This window comes from Erpetoichthys calabaricus, chromosome 5 (genome assembly GCF_900747795.2).
Source record: "Erpetoichthys calabaricus chromosome 5, fErpCal1.3, whole genome shotgun sequence".
In the NCBI taxonomy this organism is placed as follows: Eukaryota; Metazoa; Chordata; class Cladistia; order Polypteriformes; family Polypteridae; genus Erpetoichthys; species Erpetoichthys calabaricus.
The window spans coordinates 200,074,274-200,093,635 of record NC_041398.2 but is presented as its reverse complement, the minus strand read 5'-3'; the positions used below and the strand labels follow the sequence as shown (position 1 = coordinate 200,093,635).

Below are 19,362 nucleotides of genomic sequence, written 5' to 3'. Positions count from 1 at the left end.
ATGAAATAGTCCTCTTTGTAATTAGGGTTCTCACGGAAGGACTTGATGATGATGGTCATGCAGACTTCTGGCTTTTAATCCATCACTGTTGGAACATCACGGTGCTTTGAGTAGATGGTGGAAAGGACACCGGAAAAGGAAACAGAAGAGAGAGTAGGGGTTAGTACAGATTTTAGAGCTACCATGAATAGTTATTATAATGAATTGGATATACAGAGTATCAGGATTAAATTACAGTGAAGTTATGAGAAGGCCATGTTAAAATAATGTGTTTTCAGCAGTTTTTTTAAAGTGCTCCACTGTATTAGCCTGGCGAATTCCTATTGGCAGGCTATTCCAGATTTTAGGTGCATAACAGCAGAAGGCCGCCTCACCACTTCTTTTAAGTTTTGCTCTTGGAATTCTAAGGAGACACTCATTTGAGGATCTGAGGTTACGATTTGGAATATAAGATGTCAGACATTCCAATATATAAGATGGGGCGAGATTATTTAAGGCTTTATAAAACATAAGCAGAATTTTAAAGTCAATCCTGAATGACACAGGTAACCAGTGTAGTGACATCAAAACTGGAGAAATGTGCTCGGATTTTCTTTTCCTGGTTAGGATTCTAGCAGCTGCATTCTGCACTAGTTGCAAACGATTTATGTCTTTTTTGGGTAGTCCTGAGAGGACTGCGTTACAGTAATCTAGCCGACTGAAAACAAACGCGTGAACTAATGTCTCAGCATCTTTCAATGATATAAGAGGTCAAACTTTTGCTATGTTTCTTAAGTGAAAAAATGCTGTCCTAGTGATCTGATTAATATGCGATTTAAAATTCAGATTACAGTCAACAGTTACCCCTAAGCTTTTTACCTCCGTCTTGACTTTTAATCCTGATGCATCCAGTTTATTTCTAATAGCCTCATTGTATCCATTATTGCCAATCACTAAGATTTCAATTTTCTCTTTATTTAGCTTGAGAAAATTACTATTCATCCATTCAGAAATACAAGTCAGACATTGTGTTAGTGAATCATGAGAATCGAGGTCATCATGTGCTATTGATAAATACAGCTGTGTGTCATCAGCATAGCTGTGGTAGCTCACGTTGTGCCCTGAGATAATCTGACCTAATGGAAGCATGTAGATTGAGAAGAGCAGCGGACCCAGGACAGAGCCTTGTGGAACACCATATAGGATATCATGTGTCTTTAAGTTGTAATTACCACAACTAACAAAGAATTTTCTCCCTGCCAGGTAGGATTCAAACCAATGTAAGACACTGCCAGATTTCACCCCACTGATTTAAAGCTGAAAGTCTGCATTTCAGCTGCATCTGAGTTGTTTCATTTAAAATTCATTGTGGTAATGTACAGAACCAAAATTAGAAAAAAGTTGTCTCTATCCAAATATTTATGGACCTAACTGTAAGAGGTAAAAATAAACAGGCATGTTTCTCAGAGGAATACAAAGAAGTTCCAGGCTGCATAGTGTCTAAAGTACTTGGATCGGTCAGAGGCCTAAAACTGTCCTGACTGCAGCAGGACACTTCTGAACTTTTTTGGGGTGGGGGATGACTTTTGACTCCACTGCACAGACTCCATTTTGGACTCAGAATCTCTTTGATAGACCCAAGTCTCATCTCTAGTCACCAAACAATGGAAAAAAAAATCACTTGGTCTTTGTGGAGCATCTCCAAAATCTCCTAACAGCACAGGAGCCTTGTGGCCTTCTGACATGGCGTCAGCATTCTTGAAACCTATATTTCACAGACCTTTGACATTCCCAATTTTTCATAAATTATTTTCCAAACTATCTGCTGAGATTCCCATTTCTTCAGCTATTCAGGAAACCTTAATTCGTCAGCATGACAAAATTAAATCATCCTCGACTTTTCCTGCACATTTCTGCAGAAGTTGCTTCCACAGCCTGTCCAGTGTGAGGGTCATCTTCAATGGACTCTCTACCACACTTAAGCTGCTTGCTCCAAAATTTTACTTTGTGGGATTATGGGGCAGACTCACCACAAACTGCAGTCATGCATTCATGGATATCCTTTGGCACTTTCCTTTATTTTCTGAGAAATTGTACCACTGAATGTTGCTCCAAAGCTAGCATTTACTTACTTGATTCACACGAAGCCTCGCCTGACATCCTGTCTCTTGGAATGTTAGATTCGAGGGGATTTCCTACGCCTCAGTTCACTGCACGTTCTCATAAACTTAAGCACAAGATCGCGCGCTTACTTTTTTATCGCATGCAGAACTACGAACACGTGACCGATTCGGGTGACGTAACGTTTAATTGGGACGCAAACTTATAGCTAGAACTACAACTAAACAAAAAATTCTAGGTATAATGCCACTTATGCCAATGTTGTAAGGCAATCGGTGTCAAAAGTAACGTTCGAGCTACCTCTGGTAAGACCTTTATATTTAATTATGTTACAAAAAAAAAAAATACATGAAACAGGAAATCATCTCCGCGAACCTCCTATTCCCGAAAAATTGCTCCCCATGCTAATTTATTCCACGAAAATATAACGTTATAAAATGTAGACTGTGAACTGTTCTCTCAAAAACGTGTTTTTATACCTTCATTACTTCTACTTCAATTAACCTAACGCACACTTATAAATTCATCTGCTTGAATACACACAACCCTGCAATGTTAGGTTCACATCGGAACTGTTTATTGTTACACGCTGAGAGTGCCCGGTAATGATATAGGTGAGCTCAGGGCCTGTTTCCGGTCTCTATCGTGTCAGCTACCGGAGGAAGATGGTGAGTTACTGTTTGCCGCATACTGTCAAATCTTAAAACATCCAAGATGTTCTCGCTTCTTGGACGTTATAAACTAACGAATCATTAAGAATATAGCATGTTTATATTGTGGAGTTCGTTATTGGTAGTGGATGTTTAAAACTTCTGTTGTTTTCTTTGCATTTAAACTGAACGATAGGGGAAGGTAGACATGAGAAACATTGGCCACTCTGGTGGGTAATGCTTTGGTTCCAAGCCTCATGTGCACGTTATTTTGATATTGTTGTTGTATCAAGTAACAGTGGAAAAATGACTAACATTTACGTTTCGCTTGCGAAGCTAATTACGTTTTTAAATGCAATTTGTCTGGACATACAGTATTCTGTGAGGCCCAGTCCAGTTAAAGAAAAAAAAAGTACGAGTACTCGTATTCATGTTTTTCTAAGCAATGCTTAGAAAACAACCGTTTTGGAATCTCTTCAGTTTTGTCTGATTGCCTTTTGGTAAAATCTGTAGCACTCGATGTTTATGCAATAAGGGCACAAGAAAAGTGGTAATTTATTATATATGCACATCAATCGTAAGAGAGGTTAGGGTTGCAAGGTTTGTACTGTTGTGTTACAAAAGGTAATCAGGCCTTCATTAGATTTGTGAGTATACAAAAAGTAATCACCTTCATTTTATTAACGTGTATGACTAGTAGTACATTTGATAAGGCGTTGAACTATACGTTTACTTCGCCTAGGTTCGGGCGGATGTCCAGTCTGGTGTTTGGATCGCCCTTGGTCTAATGCTTGTGTGATAGACAGCCTGTCCAGACTCCTGAAAAGTGCAACTTAAATTTATAAAAGAGAATTATTGGAGTAATGATTGAGTATCGCGTCAAGTACGGTTGTGTTAGCAAACTGTTAACGTACATTGCTATGATTGGACGCGGCACGTTCATTATTATATAACGATTTTCATTAAGCCTATGACAACACAGATCTGTAAAGTTAACCTCACAAGTTGATTTAATTGTGAAAATTTAATTTTCATTCATAAACAATAAACAGTAATGTAATTATGTTTCTACAACGGCATATTTAAGTTAAAAATTGTAATATAAATAAAAGTTAACAATCCATATACAGTATTTTCAATATATATATTGTTCTAAATCAATTTAACATTAAAATATTTAGTGTAATATATTTAAACGTATGTACCGAAAACCACAATTCAGAATGAGGACATAACATCCCTGGCACCTCCATGTCTTGATGGAATCTTTCATCCTGTTTTTTCAGTTTCCACTCCCAAGATTTTTGGGGAAGAATGCCAAATGTGAATGAAAAAAGTGAACTTTTAGACCTTATACATAACTGCAGTTCCTTAAATTTGAATACAATTTTTCACAATTTCTTTATAATTTGGATCTTTATTATTGCATAAAAACTTGTAAATTATTTCTTGAAATGATACCCAAGCTTCTCCTTCCAGGTCATTGCACCATCAAATTCTGCCTCAGAAATTAATTTCAAAATTTCAGGTCCAGAAAAAAGTTTTCTCTGCACATTTACATAAAAAGGCATCTTTTTATGGGGCTTTGACAAACTGCTTCATTAAACCGACCTTAATATGAAGTGGTGGCTGAAGCATTTTTATATGGTTCCAGCAGGCTGGGTCTGATGATGATTTTGGCACCAAGCTGTAGCTTTTTTTTTTTTTTTCTAGCTGGTCATTCCTTTTGAACCCAGTGTCAATTCTTGGCTGTACTTTTCTCTTGCAGAGAAAATGTGGGAATTTTGTATACTGTGATGGCTGATGTTATAAGATACACAACTTTCAGCCATATTCTCACTTCATTATTAAATAAAAACACTGATTTGCTTTGTAGATTTTATTAGAAAATATTAAATGCATGCAAATGAGTAAAATATTCATACTTAGTTACAACTTGATGTTGAGTTAAGCAAACAGCATTTTAAGTGATAACCTGATTGAAATGTTTTACATCAGTTTGTATGATTGATTAACTGGTACTCTGACTACTTTTGAATTATAAATGCAAATTGAAAAGTCAGCAAAATGTAGCATTTTCTCTCCCTTTTTTTATGTTGCTTTAGCCTGTTTCACCATGTATTACTATAGTGCACTGGATATGTGCTTTATTCCACCTTTTGTCATTGAAGTCGAATCCAATAACAAAACATCAGAACATTTTTTTTTTTTTTAATTCTTTCATTTCTGATTGTATGTAAGCAGGCATTCATTTAGACTAGCTCCTTTTTGTTACAAAACCATGAAGGGTGACACCCTTCTTCCTGATGGCTGCTTTTAGGAAAGTTCTGTATTGTCCAACATTCAGACTATCCATGCCTTGACCAGTGATGTTATTATCAGATTAACTTCTAAAGATACGTGTTGAATTCATTTCAGTTCTTATGCAAATAATTATTTGATCAAAATACAAATTGAAGCTGGGTAAGTTAAAATTTCACACCAACATTCTAGATTCTGTTTTCATGCAGAGATCAGTACCTACAGAGTAAGTTATAATGTGGTGTAGTTGAATAATGCTTTGAGGGCCTCCAAATATCAATTTTGATATTTTATAGAAGTTAAGATGAATAGGGAGTATTAAACTGCTTTGTCCCACATGGCTCATTCTCATCAAAATTCTGCTTAAGTTATTAAACTTGAAGAAGCATTCCCCTGCGGGGATGACTTTTGGTTTTAGTAGTGCCTCTCTGTAAATGTGTGTAACAGGCTTTGTTTTGATTAGTCTCATCAATGATGTTTAAAGAAAAAAATGTCTGAACTTATGGAAAAAAAAGTGATTCTTAATGTCCCCTGAGATGAGACTTGTAGATTGGCAAATGTGTATTGAGTGTACATTGTGCAGCTTTTTCAATGTATTGTGGTGTTTTCCCTTTTCAGACGAAGGGTACGTCGTCTTTTGGTAAGCGTCGGAACAAGACGCACACACTGTGCCGTCGCTGCGGTTCCAAGGCGTACCATCTCCAGAAGTCCACCTGTGGAAAATGTGGATACCCAGCCAAGCGCAAGAGAAAGTGTAAGTGGCTGAACTGTTCTTGTTTTCAGACCTTAACTCTCAACCTCATGTTTAAAGGAATACTGCATCAAAAATTGTTACTCAAAATACATTACTCACATCATGTAGTTTGTGTGGTGGCAGAAGAAAAATTTCATATCTGGTTTTTGTTGAGAATAGACATAACGTTTCTGATAGAGTGGCAGATGAAGATCATAAATGAACTACAGCAAATAATATGAGAAGTCCATGAAAAAAACTCAAATTACTTGATAAGTCAATGCAGATTATGCAGAACGTTATTTTAAGTTCGTATGGTGAGCAATAGATACGTCATTCACGTAACAACTATAAACCTTGTTCTTATGACGCAAGCCAGTGCAAAAAAGTTGCTACCACACTGCTGTCGCGGGATTATGAGAACTGACAACAGAATAGGCCGTTAAGGGCAGTTTTCTTATTTTTAGACCCTTGTTTGGTATTCTTATCGTGTTTTTTTTTCCCCTCTCTCTCTCTCTCTCTCTCTCTCTCTCTTACATGTTTTGTCTTTCTAAATTTTTCTGCCCAACCATAGCAGCTGGACAGACACTTGTCCTTTTTATTAGATAAATACACTATATGGGCGAAGGTAATGGGACACCTGACCGTTGCACTAACAGGGACTTTAATGACCTTGCATTCAAATATGTAGACTTTAATATGGAGTTAGCCCCCCTTTACAGCTATAACAGCTCCCACCCTTCTTGGAAGGCTTTCCACAAGATTTTGGAATGTTTCTGTGGGAATTTGTGCCTATTCAATCTGCAGAGCATCTGAGGTCCAGCACTGATATTGGACTACAAACTTGTCTTGCCATCTCCGTTCCATTTCATTCCAGAGGTGTTTGGACTTGTGGTAGGGTCTCTTTTTGCGGGCCAGTCAAGTTCTTCCACACCAAACTCATCCAACCATGTCTTTATGGACCTTGCTTTGTGCACTGGAGCATAGTCATGCTTGAACAGAAAAGCCCACATCATTACCCCATCTCCACCAAACTTCACAGCTGGCACTGTCAGGTAGGTAATGTTCTCTCAGCATCCGCCAAACCCAGACTTGCCCATCTGTGATTCGTCTCTCCATAGAATATGTTTGCACTGCTCTCAGTCCAGTGGCAGTGTGCTTTACATCACTCCATCTGACACTTGGCATTGGACTTGGTGATGGGAGGCTTGCATGCAACTGCTCGGCCATGGCAACCAATTCCATGAAGCTCCCACCACACAGTTTTTGTGCATACATTAATGCTGGTGGAAGTTTGGAACTCTTAATCTATGGAATCTGCAAAACATTGGTGACTTTTATGCACCATGCACCTTATTGACCCTGCTCTGTAACTTTACGTGGTCTTCTGGTTTGTGGCTGAGTTGCTGTTCCTAAACACTTCCACTTTCCAGGAATACCACTTACAGTTGACCATGGAATATCTAGCAGGGATAAAATTTTTACATATAGTCTTACTGCAAAAGTGGCATCCTATCACAGTACCACGCTTGGCCGTTTAAGTCATACACTTGTATGATGTAACAGTACTGTATTGAATGAAACGTTCTGAATTGGGCACACACAGACACACACTTTTTGAGGTACTATTGTTTTAATAGGCTTGTCGATTACTTTGAACTAAATAGTAGCACGCATGACAACTGTTCCCAAATTCTTTCCTTGTGGCTTTCAGACGTTAAGTTTCCCATCACCAAAGCAAGGCAATAAAACTTTTCTGTTGGAAAATCGCCATACTTGCCAAAACGGATTTGCGGTGATCTTAATTAAAAGATCGTGCAGCAATATTAGTGCCTTTTTCAATGAGTAAAGAAACTCCACGCAGTATTCTGGGTGCTGGGAATAGGCTTAATGAGACTTCAAATGTATGTTGGTTTCTTTAATACTAATGAAGCAAATATTAACTTATTAGAGATAGATGTGCATGGCTTTCTTCCTTAAAGGACACCAATAGGGAGCTTAGTATGGTAAATCATGATAGTGTTTGCACTGGACAATTTTTAGGGACATAGCTTTCTTCCTTAAAGGACACCAATAGGGGGCTTAGTATGGTAAATCATGATAGTGTTTGCACTGGGCAATTTTTAGGGACATAAATGTCCTATCTTGTATTATACAGCTATGGTAATAACAGTGTGAAGATATGTTGCAGTTTCACCTGAATATGCGTTGCAGTACTTCTAAAAGGAAATGTGGATTTGAATAGGAGATTAGTGTTTTTTTTTTTTTTTTATAGTGGTCACAGTACTTTTTGCTTATCAATACAAGCACACTGCAACCAGGCAAAGCAGCATTGTGAATGTACTGGTAGGTGTCTCTGTGTTAGTTTGCTAGCTCTGAGAGGAAAGAGTGCATTACTAGCAGTTGTCTGAATCAGATTTATTGGCCAAGTATGCACACATACAAGTAATTCCACTCCAGTTTTGGTTATTCTGCAGTTATACGTTACATAATCGACATACACACAACAGTAAACAGAAGACTGATACACACACATACATACATGCATACATACATGCATGCATACAAAATGTAGAGTGCAACTCAGTTCAAGAAATGCTGAAATAAACACTGAGGAGGAAAAATAAATATGAACAGTATTGCAAGAGGCCTTGAGGGATGAAATTAATCATTTCTGAACTTGATGGCCTTAGAGGAAACTTCTGTTTGTTTTGGTGTATATTAATCTATAACACCTGGCTGATTGAAGAACTTCAAAAAGGTTATGGCCTGGATGTGAGGGGTCGGTAAAGGGTTTCCTAGATGGATTAATGACTCTTATAATACAGGTCCTGTAAGGTGGGCAGACCTGACTATTCAGTGTAGCCTGTGTTTGTCATGTTTAGTCACTGATCCAAACCACATTAAGGATGAGCAGAGAATAGACTCAATGACTGCTATGTAAAACTGAATCTGCTGCTCCTGTGTAAGGTTGAACTTTCCCAGCTGTTGCAGGAACTACATTTACTGTTGTGCCCATTTCATAATGGATGATCCTTCATTGGTCTCCCATTTCAAGTCCCAAGAGATTATAGAGCCCAGAAACGTGAAAGTTTCCACAAATTTCACAGTAGTGTTAAGTGGGGGGGGGGGGGGGGGGGGGGGGGGGGTATTTTTGGGTGTTGAGCTCTAGATTATGACTACACCAGCCAGCCAGATGCTCAGCCTCCCATCTGTATGCAGACTCATCACCATTCCTGATGAGCCCAATGATGGTTGTGTCTTCTGTATATTTAACTTTCACAGAGGGGTCCTTAGAGGTGGAGTCTTTAGTGTAGAGGGAGAAGAGCAGTGGAGAGAGTACACATCCCTGGGGGGCTGCCTGTGTTGTTTGTACAATAGCCAGATGTGTGTTTCTCTTGGATGTCCTATTGGTCAGGAATTTGGTGACTCATTGGCAGGTGGAGGCAGGGATGAAAAGCTTGGGTGAGTTTTGGGTGGACGAGTTCTGGAATTATTGTGTTGAGTTCTTGCATATGTAACATCTTGACAACCCAGGGACAGCATGTAGTGCAGACCTGTGTTGACTACATTGTCCATTGACCGGTTCTTTCGATAAACAAACTGAAGGGGGTCCAACAAGTTAGCTGTGATGTCCTTCAAGTAAGCTAACACAGGTCTCTCAAAGGTCTCCATTACCACATATGTCAGAGCAATAGGCCTGTAGTTATTCAGTCCTGTTATGCTAGAGGTTTTGGGAACTGTTATGATTGTGGCTTGTTTGAAACATAAGGGAATTTCACACAACACTAATAATTACTCGTATTTTCAAAAAATTATTAAAGACGGGCTATTTGATCAGCACAGAATTTTAAGCAGGGGCGACGAGTCCCCACTCGGGACATGTTGCTTTCTTAGGGTGTTATCCTTTGAAAAGCCAATAAACATTCTCTTCAGAGATATTTAATGCAGATTGAGTGGGAGAATCTGTGCAGGGAGAGTTGTATAAGTCTGTACACTGAGAGGGCTTGAGATAATCTCCAGTGTTTGCTGGGGCCTATCAAACCTGCAGTAAAAAAAACATTCAGTTCATCAGCCAGCTGGTGATTTACTGCAATATGGGGGGGATGGTTTCCTGTAATTTGTAATATTTTGTAGTCCTTTCCACACTGATACAGGGTGAACTGCTGCTCCACCAGCTAAGTTATCCAAAAAAAGTGCTTTAATTGAAGTGAAGTCTGGTGTCAAATCACAAGTAGTGAATTGCAGAATATTCAACAATTCTGCAAACCAAGCGATGGGACAAATGAACATAAACAAACAAAATGCTAGAGACCACGAACCGAGGCTGCCATTCGCAGTGCCGTGGTGAAGTGAGCGTCACTGTACTCTTTGATTTAGTGCAGTTGCATTAAGATGTAGTTATAATATAACAGATTCCTTCTTGTTTCTGCGCATTTGCAATCCTCCCCTCCTTCTATATCTTAAATATAAAATAAAAGGTATAGAAGGTTGAGAAAAGTTTCTGCTTTATAGAGTATATGGATAGGAGTCCTTATTTTAAATCTAATTTTATTTTGTTTTAATAGTCATGTTTATCATTTGGAATCAATCCTAATTTGTAAAGCTTTTTTTTATACTGTTTATTTATGGGTGTCATATGCTGTAAGCTTTGGCAAGAAACCAGTATTGCACTACTAAAATGGTAACCCATATTTATGATACCTCAGGAATTGCAAATGTCTAGCTGTTACACTAAAGAAAAAAAAAGCGCTAGTTCAATTAATGATTACAAACCTATAAGGGCTTGTATATTTACACTTAAGCAGTGTTTAATTGCCAATATTAATTGTGTGTAAAGTTTTTTGTTAGAGAAATCGTGACAACTACTTTTTAACTAAACTTTGTTTCAGTGAAGTACATTACAGAAAATATTAATATGACAGCTTGTAATTATGAGAAGCACTTTCTTTTATGCAATTTTTATACGATGTTTTATTTTAGTATTTTTAAGGTAACTGAGTAATAAGTTCACATAGTTAAAGTAAAAATGAACAGTTAACACCTTTGGGCTATAGATTAATTATAACATGACCAGAGTTAACATTTTAGTATAGGACATAAGGCTTCTATACATCTAGTTATGCAGGAGCTTAGTGTAAAATGTTTTAAAGAGGGGAAAAAAACTATTGAAATCAGCTGATCCAGTAACATGGAATGGGTGATCAATAATTGTTCTCCAAAAAAGAATAACTTGATCAGATCAACCCTATTGTTAATAAACTGCTACAGAATTTATTTGGTTGGGTAACCAAGAACCTGCACAATAGAAATGAGAGATACTGTTACATAAATGTTTCTTTTTAAAATGAGGTGCCAAAATGTTGACTGTATTCCTTTCCTCATTTGTTATGGGAAGTGTTTGCAGTTAACATTTGTGACTTCATATCTTAAGTTTGTGAAGTTAATTAACATTTCCAAAATGGTGAAGAGTCACTGTTGATTTGCTGTTTGTTCAAAAAATTAGATACCATTTAAAAAAAAAAAAAAAATAAATGTAAATGTTTTAGCTGGACATTGCATCAATCTAAATATACTGTGATCACAAAATGGCATTTAGGATAAGCTGATTTACTAGTTTAAAATATATTATAATTAAAAAATAGCTAGCCCTCAGACCAAACCTTGGTATATTATAGGTTAAAACAAGGCAGCTATTACTTGAAAAGAGATTTACATGAACCTTTCATGTGTAAGCTTAATTCCTGTAAAAACCTGAATGCTCCCCCCACCACCCAATCCCAGATTTTACAGGTTCAACATACAGTATCTGGAGAAACAAACATAGACTAAGTTTGAACAGAGATACTATTATGAGATTTTTATAAATGAAGTAACAGAAAAGGTCTTCAAGAAACTACCACTGCTTTGTCACATTTCTGGACCACACACAATATTGATTGCTTTTGTATATATTGTTTATCCCTGTTCCTTTCTGAAAATTAACTTTTAAACCTAAAACCATTTAAAGTAGTTAAACCGATACTCACTGCAAACCTCAATATGTTACAGACAACTGGAGTGTCAAAGCCAAGAGACGTAACACCACTGGAACTGGACGCATGAGGCACCTGAAAATTGTGTACCGGCGATTCAGGTGAGAGATATATCTACTTTTTATGATTTAACAAACCTGTGAGTTTTTCTCAAGTTCTCAACCCTCATCCAACTTAATGTCAAGGTAATGCACTTTTCTCATCTCCTAATGACATCACAAACTCAAACGTTCAGCTCTGATGTTTAGGAAATTATTAAAGTAGTACTGTTATGGTTATTTCTGCTTATGCAGTTTCACGAATACTAAACAACCCATTTGTTGTACCCTTCAAAATTCTTTATTAATTAGCCATTGATGGGGAACAAACCTTTTGTAATACTCCACATTCCCGCCCTATATTTTACTTTATTACTCCCAGAGGCAAAAGAGGAATGCAGCCTATCAAACAGGAGGTAATGGTATTATGTATTCAGATATTAAAGATTTCCTTTTAAAAGCTGATCAGGAGAGCAGCTGGTTCGAAGCCATGCATTTCATCTCGCTTTAAAATATGCCAAGACATTGATTTACCAGTTAATTTATTCTGGTGTGTCTGTTGTTGGTAAAGTTAAGCCATTGGGGAAAAAAAGCATTAATTTTCCTTCATAGTGTTGTCCTTCCTAGCTAGTAAAAACTGTCCCTGCATCCTTTAAAGTGGGCTTACAAAGCTTATCAATGATGTCTCAAAATAAATGTCTGAACAAATGATACTTCTGTGATTATAATTTTTACTGAGATAAGCTATAGAAAGGGTAAAAATGATAAATTGTCAGTGCGTCTCATGTTTACAAGTACCTTTATCTCTTCACAGGAATGGATTCCGTGAAGGAACAACCCCCAAGCCTAAAAGAGCTGCCGTTGCAGCTTCCAGCTCTTCATAGTTCCACACATTTTGCTTTGAATAAATGTTTGGTCTAAAAAACATTTAAAGAGTTGATTTTTTTTTTTTTCTTTGTTCTTGTTTATTGACTTGCCTTTGGATTAGCCAGCCTAGCAGGTAGCTGCACAGACAAACTCTTCTTTAGTTATAATCCCTGTATTTTCTTGTTCTTCAAGGTCATTCTTTGGATATGTCCTAGATGCTTTGGATAATTATTTTCAGCATATGTACCTTAAGTAAATATGTTGAATAAGTCCCAGATAAAAGATGTTACTGTGTGCTTCCTGTTTTCCATTTTGTGTATTAATATAATTTTTATTTAATTTTTTTTTTTTTTTTAAGCTCTTGGTATAATGAGGCTCGTTTTAAATGTAAAATTACGCTTGGATGTCTTAAGCCATTCTTTCCAACATTGCTTTCTAAATTGGATATGGAAAGCAAAAAAATAAAACTATTCTGTATTTTTTAATTTCATTTAAGATTTACAATGCATTATTTACTTTTGTTCATCCTTCAGATAGACCAAGTCTATGGTGGTTTCTGCTCATAACTGCTTTTTCTGGGATTGTTTCATCGTACATGTCTTTAAAAAAAAAAAAAAAAAAAAAAAAAAAATTGGTTTAATAGTTTATTGTCAAATAATGCAGAGAGTATGCAACACATGTTTCATCCTAATTCTGGGCTCATCAGGCGTACGCACTCACTGCACCCCCCTTTCAGGGAATCGAACCTCGGATGTCTGCGCTAGAGGCGAAGCCCCTAACATTGCGCCACAGCGTGTGGTTCGTTTATTTGACAGCACGTAGATCGGGGTAATTACATTCATGGCATTCGTAGTCTGAATCTCAATCTGATTGTATGGGTTGTTACCTACCAGGTAACGCTTGTAGTTGGTCGGCAATTGCAGATAAATATAGCTAGCCGATACTTCTTGAAAGGCGCAGTGTGCATATAGAATTTCCGGCCAAGCAGGATTACATGTGAAAGTAATAAATCGGGCTTTCCGAATTTACGTACTGTGGCCATGGCATCTTGATAGTTTTGTTGCATGTATCTTGGACTTCCTGGAAATGTGGACGGTAATATGATCATTTTGCCTACACGAATATTATTTTCAGCGTTTGCTTACAGTGCGTCTGATAGTTCGATGCACAGATCTTGTTGATGTAATTTGAGATAGTTGAGACGCACACCCTCTGTTTTAACATACGCATCTACGACGTACTGTTGGAATAGTTTGCCGCTGGAGTGCAAAATTCTAAATGTATTCCTCATTGCTAATCTGTACGCGTAAAATTGGCATTGAGTAAGCCTTATTCGTTTGGAGGTTCTTTTATCGGGAACATGTTATAAATCGTTGTGCCAGCCTATGTCTCCATTAGGGAATAAAAGTGGGTAAACCATAGGATCGCAATTCATATTGAGCATGGAAATCTGTTTACAGGAGTTGCCTATGGGATAGATGCAAATGTCCCTTTCAGCAGGCGCTTCGCCATCTTCTCCGACGAAAATCGCTGCAACATCTGTGTGACATGTTGGGTCATTGTATCGTCAAATCCTGTCTAGGGGATCGTACAGATGCTGTTGGACTGGACTGAGCGGTTTCATGCATGTGTCTGTATGATTTAGAGAAGGGGTTGATGGTTCTGAGCATGGAATCTAGCTGGAGAAGTACATTTTCGCTGCATGCAGAATTTGCTTTATTTTGTAAGCGTACTCTAGTAGCTTGCGCTGTGTCAAAAACATACAACTGTCCATATCCTGGAGAGGTAGAAGTGTTAGCGTATAGTGGAGAGATTTGGTGATAAATTTGCCAGTGTATTTTAAAAAGGTATGGGCCGTGGCCAGGCGGTTGAGTTATCTGTGCACCCATGGAAGCAAACGCTAGAGAAGGGTTGTATTCTCGAATTTTTAGCTTCTGATGTTTGCTGTGTAAGAAGCTATTGGAAAGACACATGTGGCTTCTGCAAGGGTGGTAAAGCCACTTTACCGTTGTAGCAGCACCTCAAGTACTTGTTGGATGTAATACGTTCAGCAGGCCAGTATAGTGCATGACATGTCGGCTGCGTGTGGGCGAGACTGGTTTTGAAGTGGAAGCAGGATGAACCAAAAGAGAAATATATATATGAGATATATAGTGCTCTAATCACTACAGCATAAAGTATAGTTGTGCCTGTAGTAACATCCTTCTCAATACAAAATTTAAAAATACCTCCATTTTTAATCAAGTTGTGGTGTAGATGTTTATATTGTGCCTTCATATTGTTTAGGATAAAGACACATTTTTCCTTGATTTGTTTGTTGCTCCTGTGCTCCATAACATTTCATGTGATAAAATCTGAGAATGTGCCCTTTAATTTCAAGGGTATCTAACATTTTGGTTTCACCACATAGAAATTATAGTGCTGCAGATTGCATACACTTGATTGGAGTTCAAGATCCTATGTTATTTGGAAAGTTTATCATCTGGAACTTTGTAGAAAAAAAAAAAACATTTGAATTAATATAAAATTAAAATGAATAGATAGATAAGATGCATGTTCGTGCTTGATCTATTGGTGGATCTGAAAATTACAATATGCATGACATGGTGCATAACTGCAAAGCAAAATCAGCACAGACATTTAGCAGGGAGGCACTGGATTTTCATGGGATGAGTCGGTGCAATACAAATAAAGCGTACATTATTTTCCATTCATAGCAACTATTACCATGCATAAGAAACATGGCGATACCAGACAGATCTTCATCCTGCACAGCACCTCAGGATCGCACCACAACAAGCCAAACCTGCAAGTTGGTCTGTCAAGTTCAAGATCCTTCAAAGTCTCGACGCTACAGCAGAAGAACTGAATAGAAAAACGGCACTACAAAGTTCTTTATTCATGTCTTTAGTCCAGTCGCATCTGGTGTCGAAAGATTTTATGCCGCTTCACTGGTTTTCCTCCAAACATTACATTATTTGGCAATTCTAAACCAGCACCCCGTGAGTGTGCCCTGCAATAGACCAGAGCTATGCTTAGATTACATGTCTGATGCCCAGTTCTGCTAGAATAGGGTCTGGTATCCATGAACAAAGTTTAAATTGCTGGAATTGGAACTGTTTACATTCAGAAACATCACTTTGGAAAACTACAGTGCATCCGTAAAGTATTCACAGCGCATCACTTTTTCCACATTTTATGTTACAGCCTTATTCCAAAATGGATTAAATTCATTTTTTTCCTCAGAATTCTACACGCAACACCCCATAATGACAACATGAAAAAAGTTTACTTGAGGTTTTTGCAAATTTATTAAAAATAAAAAAAAACGAAGTCACATGTACATAAGTAGTCACAGCCTTTGCTCAGTACTTTCTCGATGCACCTTTGGCAGCAATTACAGTCTCAAGTCTTTTTGAATATGATGCCACAAGCTTGGCACACCTATCCTTGGCCAGTTTCGCCCATTCCTCTTTGCAGCACCTCTCAAGCTCCAACAGGTTGGATGGGAAGCGTCGGTGCACAGCCATTTTAAGATCTCTTCAGAGATGTTCAATCGGATTCAAGTCTGGGCTCTGGCTGGGCCACTCAAGGACATTCACAGAGATGTCCTGAAGCCACTCCTTTGATATCTTGGCTGTGTGCTTAGGGTTATTGTCCTGCTGAAAGATGAACCATCGCCCCAGTCTGAGGTCAAGAGTGCTCTGGAGCAGGTTTTCATCCAGGATGTCTCTGTACATTGCTGCAGTCATCTTTCCCTTTATCCTGACTAGTCTCCCAGTCCCTGCTGCTGAAAAACATCCCCACAACATGATGCCGTCATGACCATGCTTCACAGTAGGGATGGTATTGGACTGGTGATGAGCGGTGCCTGTTTCCTCCAAACGTGATGCCTGGCATTCACACCAAAGAGTTCAATCTTTGTCTCATCAGACCAGAGAATTTTCTTTCTCATGGTCTGAGAGTCCTTCAGGTGCCTTTTGGCAAACTCCAGGCGGGCTGCCATGTGCCTTTTACTAAGAAGTGGCTTTCATCTGGCCACTCTACCATACAGGCCTGATTGGTGGATTGCTGCAGAGATGGTTGTCCTTCTGGAAGGTACTCCTCTCTCCACAGAGGACCTCTGGAGCTCTGACAGGGTGACCATCGGGTTCTTGGTCACCTCCCTGACTAAGGCCCTTCTCCCCCGAACGCTCAGTTTAGATTGCCGGCCAGCTCTAGGAAGAGCCCTGGTGGTTTCGAACTTCTTCCACTTATGGATGGTGGAGGCCACTGTGCTCATTGGGACCTTCAAAGCAGCAGAAATTTTTCTGTAACATTCCCCAGATTTGTGCCTCGAGACAATCCTGTCTCGGAGGTCTACAGACAATTCCTTTGACTTCATGCTTGGTTTGTGCTCTGACATGAACTGTCAACTGTGGGACCTTATATAGACAGGTGTGTGCCTTTCCAAATCATGTCCAATCAACTGAATTTACCACAGGTGGACTCCAATTAAGCTGCAGAAACATCTCAAGGATGATCAGGGGAAACAAGATGCACCTGAGCTCAATTTTGAGCTTCATGGCAAAGGCTGTGAATACTTATGTACATGTGCTTTCTCAATTTTTTTATTTTTAATAAATTTGCAAAAACCTCAAAACTTTTTTCACGTCATTATGGGTGTTGTGTGTAGAATTCTGAGGAAAAAAATGAATTTAATCCATTTTGGAATAAGGCTGTAACATAACAAAATGTGGAAAAAGTGATGTGCTGCGAATACTTTCTGGATGCACTGTACATGGCCATTCCATATAAAATAGTACTGACATAATTACCACACCAGTTAAGAGCTTTGGCTCTCAGTTGTATTGTGATTCATGAGGCAGCCACTTTTGTGATGTCGAAATGATCTAAGAATGACTTCTGTGTACGCAGGGTGTGTCTGAACCCACAGGAAATATACATCTTGCTCTTACACAGACACAATGGTTAAAAAAAAGTTTCTCTGTGCTTACTGAAGGTTAATGAAATTACTTTATTGCCAGTAAATATATTATGTTTGGAGCCTGTCATGATGTTATAGCCTTAGGTTTAATAATACTAATATACATTTGGCACTACAATATACAATATGACTTAAACTTGACATTAAATAATATTGCATAATAAACAATTTGACACCATATCAAATGGCACCTATGCCCCATTCTCTGCGAGTCTTTACGGGTAAACAATGTAGGTTGGTAAATCAAACATTATGACTAAGCAAGAGGGATTTCAGTAGTAACCAAGCCACTTACATATCGAGTAGTAGCTTTTACTTTAAACGATAACACTGGGTATATTTGACCTGCTAATTTCAAAAATGGCCCCAGTGTAACCCTATCAGCTAGTTTTTGAGATGTAGAACATATGCCATATACCACTCTTCACTTGGCTCGCCCATAAGAAAATCAGGATATTTTAATGTAGTGTTGAAGTTAATATCTTTTAAGCGTTAAATATTAAGATTTTCATGTAGTATACTTTTCTTTCATTTCATATCAAAAGTATAGATTTATGATACAACCTTTACAGTCATTCGACACGCAAGAAGCTTCTTTTGTAAGACTTCAGAGAGTGGAATATGCCAGAACAATCCCACATAAGATTACAACAATAGTCTGCCATTGTGTGCATCCCATCTTCCTAGGTGTCTGTCTTCCATTGTTTTTATGTCTTGGTAAAATCTTTCACCTTTCTCTTTGCTTAAGTCACCAAGGTTCTCTGGAAAACAATCTAAGTGACTGTGCAGATAATGGACTTTTAACACTCATGTTACAGCCAAGCCTAGTTGAAATTAAAGAGCATACAGTCATGAAAAAATTCTTAATTCTTTGGATTTTTGTTTATCAGTGGCTGAGCGTTCAAAGTAGCAACTTCCTTTTAATATTGACATGCCTTATGGGAACAGTAGTTTTTCAGCAGTGACATTAAGTTTATTGGATTAACAGAAAATATGCATCATAACAAAATTAACGTGAAAAAAGTTTATTTGAGATTTTTGCAAATTTATTAAAAATAAAAAAATTGAGAAAGCACATGTACATAAGTATTCACAGCCTTTGCCATGAAGCTCAAAATTGAGCTCAGGTGCATCCTGTTTCCCCTGATCATCCTTGAGATGTTTCTGCAGCTTAATTGGAGTCCATTCAGTTGATTGGACATGATTTGAAAAGGCACACACCTGTCTATATAAGGTCCTGCAGTTGACAGTTCATGTCAGAGCACAAACCAAGCATGAAGTCAAAGGAAATGTCTGTAGACCTCCGAGACAGAATTGCCTCGAGGCACAAATCTGGGGAAGGTTACAGAAAAATTTCTGCTGCTTTGGAGGTCCCAATGAGCACAGTGGCCTCCATCATCCGTAAGTGGAAGAAGTTCGAAACCACCAGGACTCTTCCTAGAGCTGGCCGGCCAGAGCCCAGACTTGAATCCGATTGAACATCTCTGGAGAGATCTTAAAATGGCTGTGCACCGACGCTCCCCATCCAACCTGACAGAGCTTGAGAGGTGCTGCAAAGAGGAATGGGCGAAACTGGCCAAGGATAGGTGTGCCAAGCTTGTGGCATCATATTCAAAAAGACTTGAGGCTGTAATTGCTGCCAAAGGTGTAT

The 19,362-nt window shown here is 38.3% G+C and overlaps 1 protein-coding gene and 2 non-coding genes across 3 annotated transcripts; all 3 read left to right on the top strand.

The window, feature by feature from the left end:
* Positions 1 to 2,648: 2,648 nt before the first annotated feature.
* rpl37 (ribosomal protein L37) lies at positions 2,649 to 12,784 on the top strand. The gene is made up of 4 exons (XM_028802397.2): positions 2,649 to 2,768; positions 5,670 to 5,805; positions 11,836 to 11,920; positions 12,672 to 12,784. Exons 1-4 carry the CDS (start codon positions 2,766 to 2,768, stop codon positions 12,739 to 12,741), a joined length of 294 nt encoding a protein of 97 aa, XP_028658230.1. The 5' UTR covers positions 2,649 to 2,765; the 3' UTR covers positions 12,742 to 12,784.
* LOC114652920 (small nucleolar RNA SNORD72) lies at positions 5,514 to 5,594 on the top strand. The gene has a single exon (XR_003716459.1). It is a non-coding gene; the product is annotated as a small nucleolar RNA SNORD72 (small nucleolar RNA).
* LOC114652919 (small nucleolar RNA SNORD72) lies at positions 12,527 to 12,603 on the top strand. The gene has a single exon (XR_003716458.1). It is a non-coding gene; the product is annotated as a small nucleolar RNA SNORD72 (small nucleolar RNA).
* Positions 12,785 to 19,362: the final 6,578 nt, after the last annotated feature.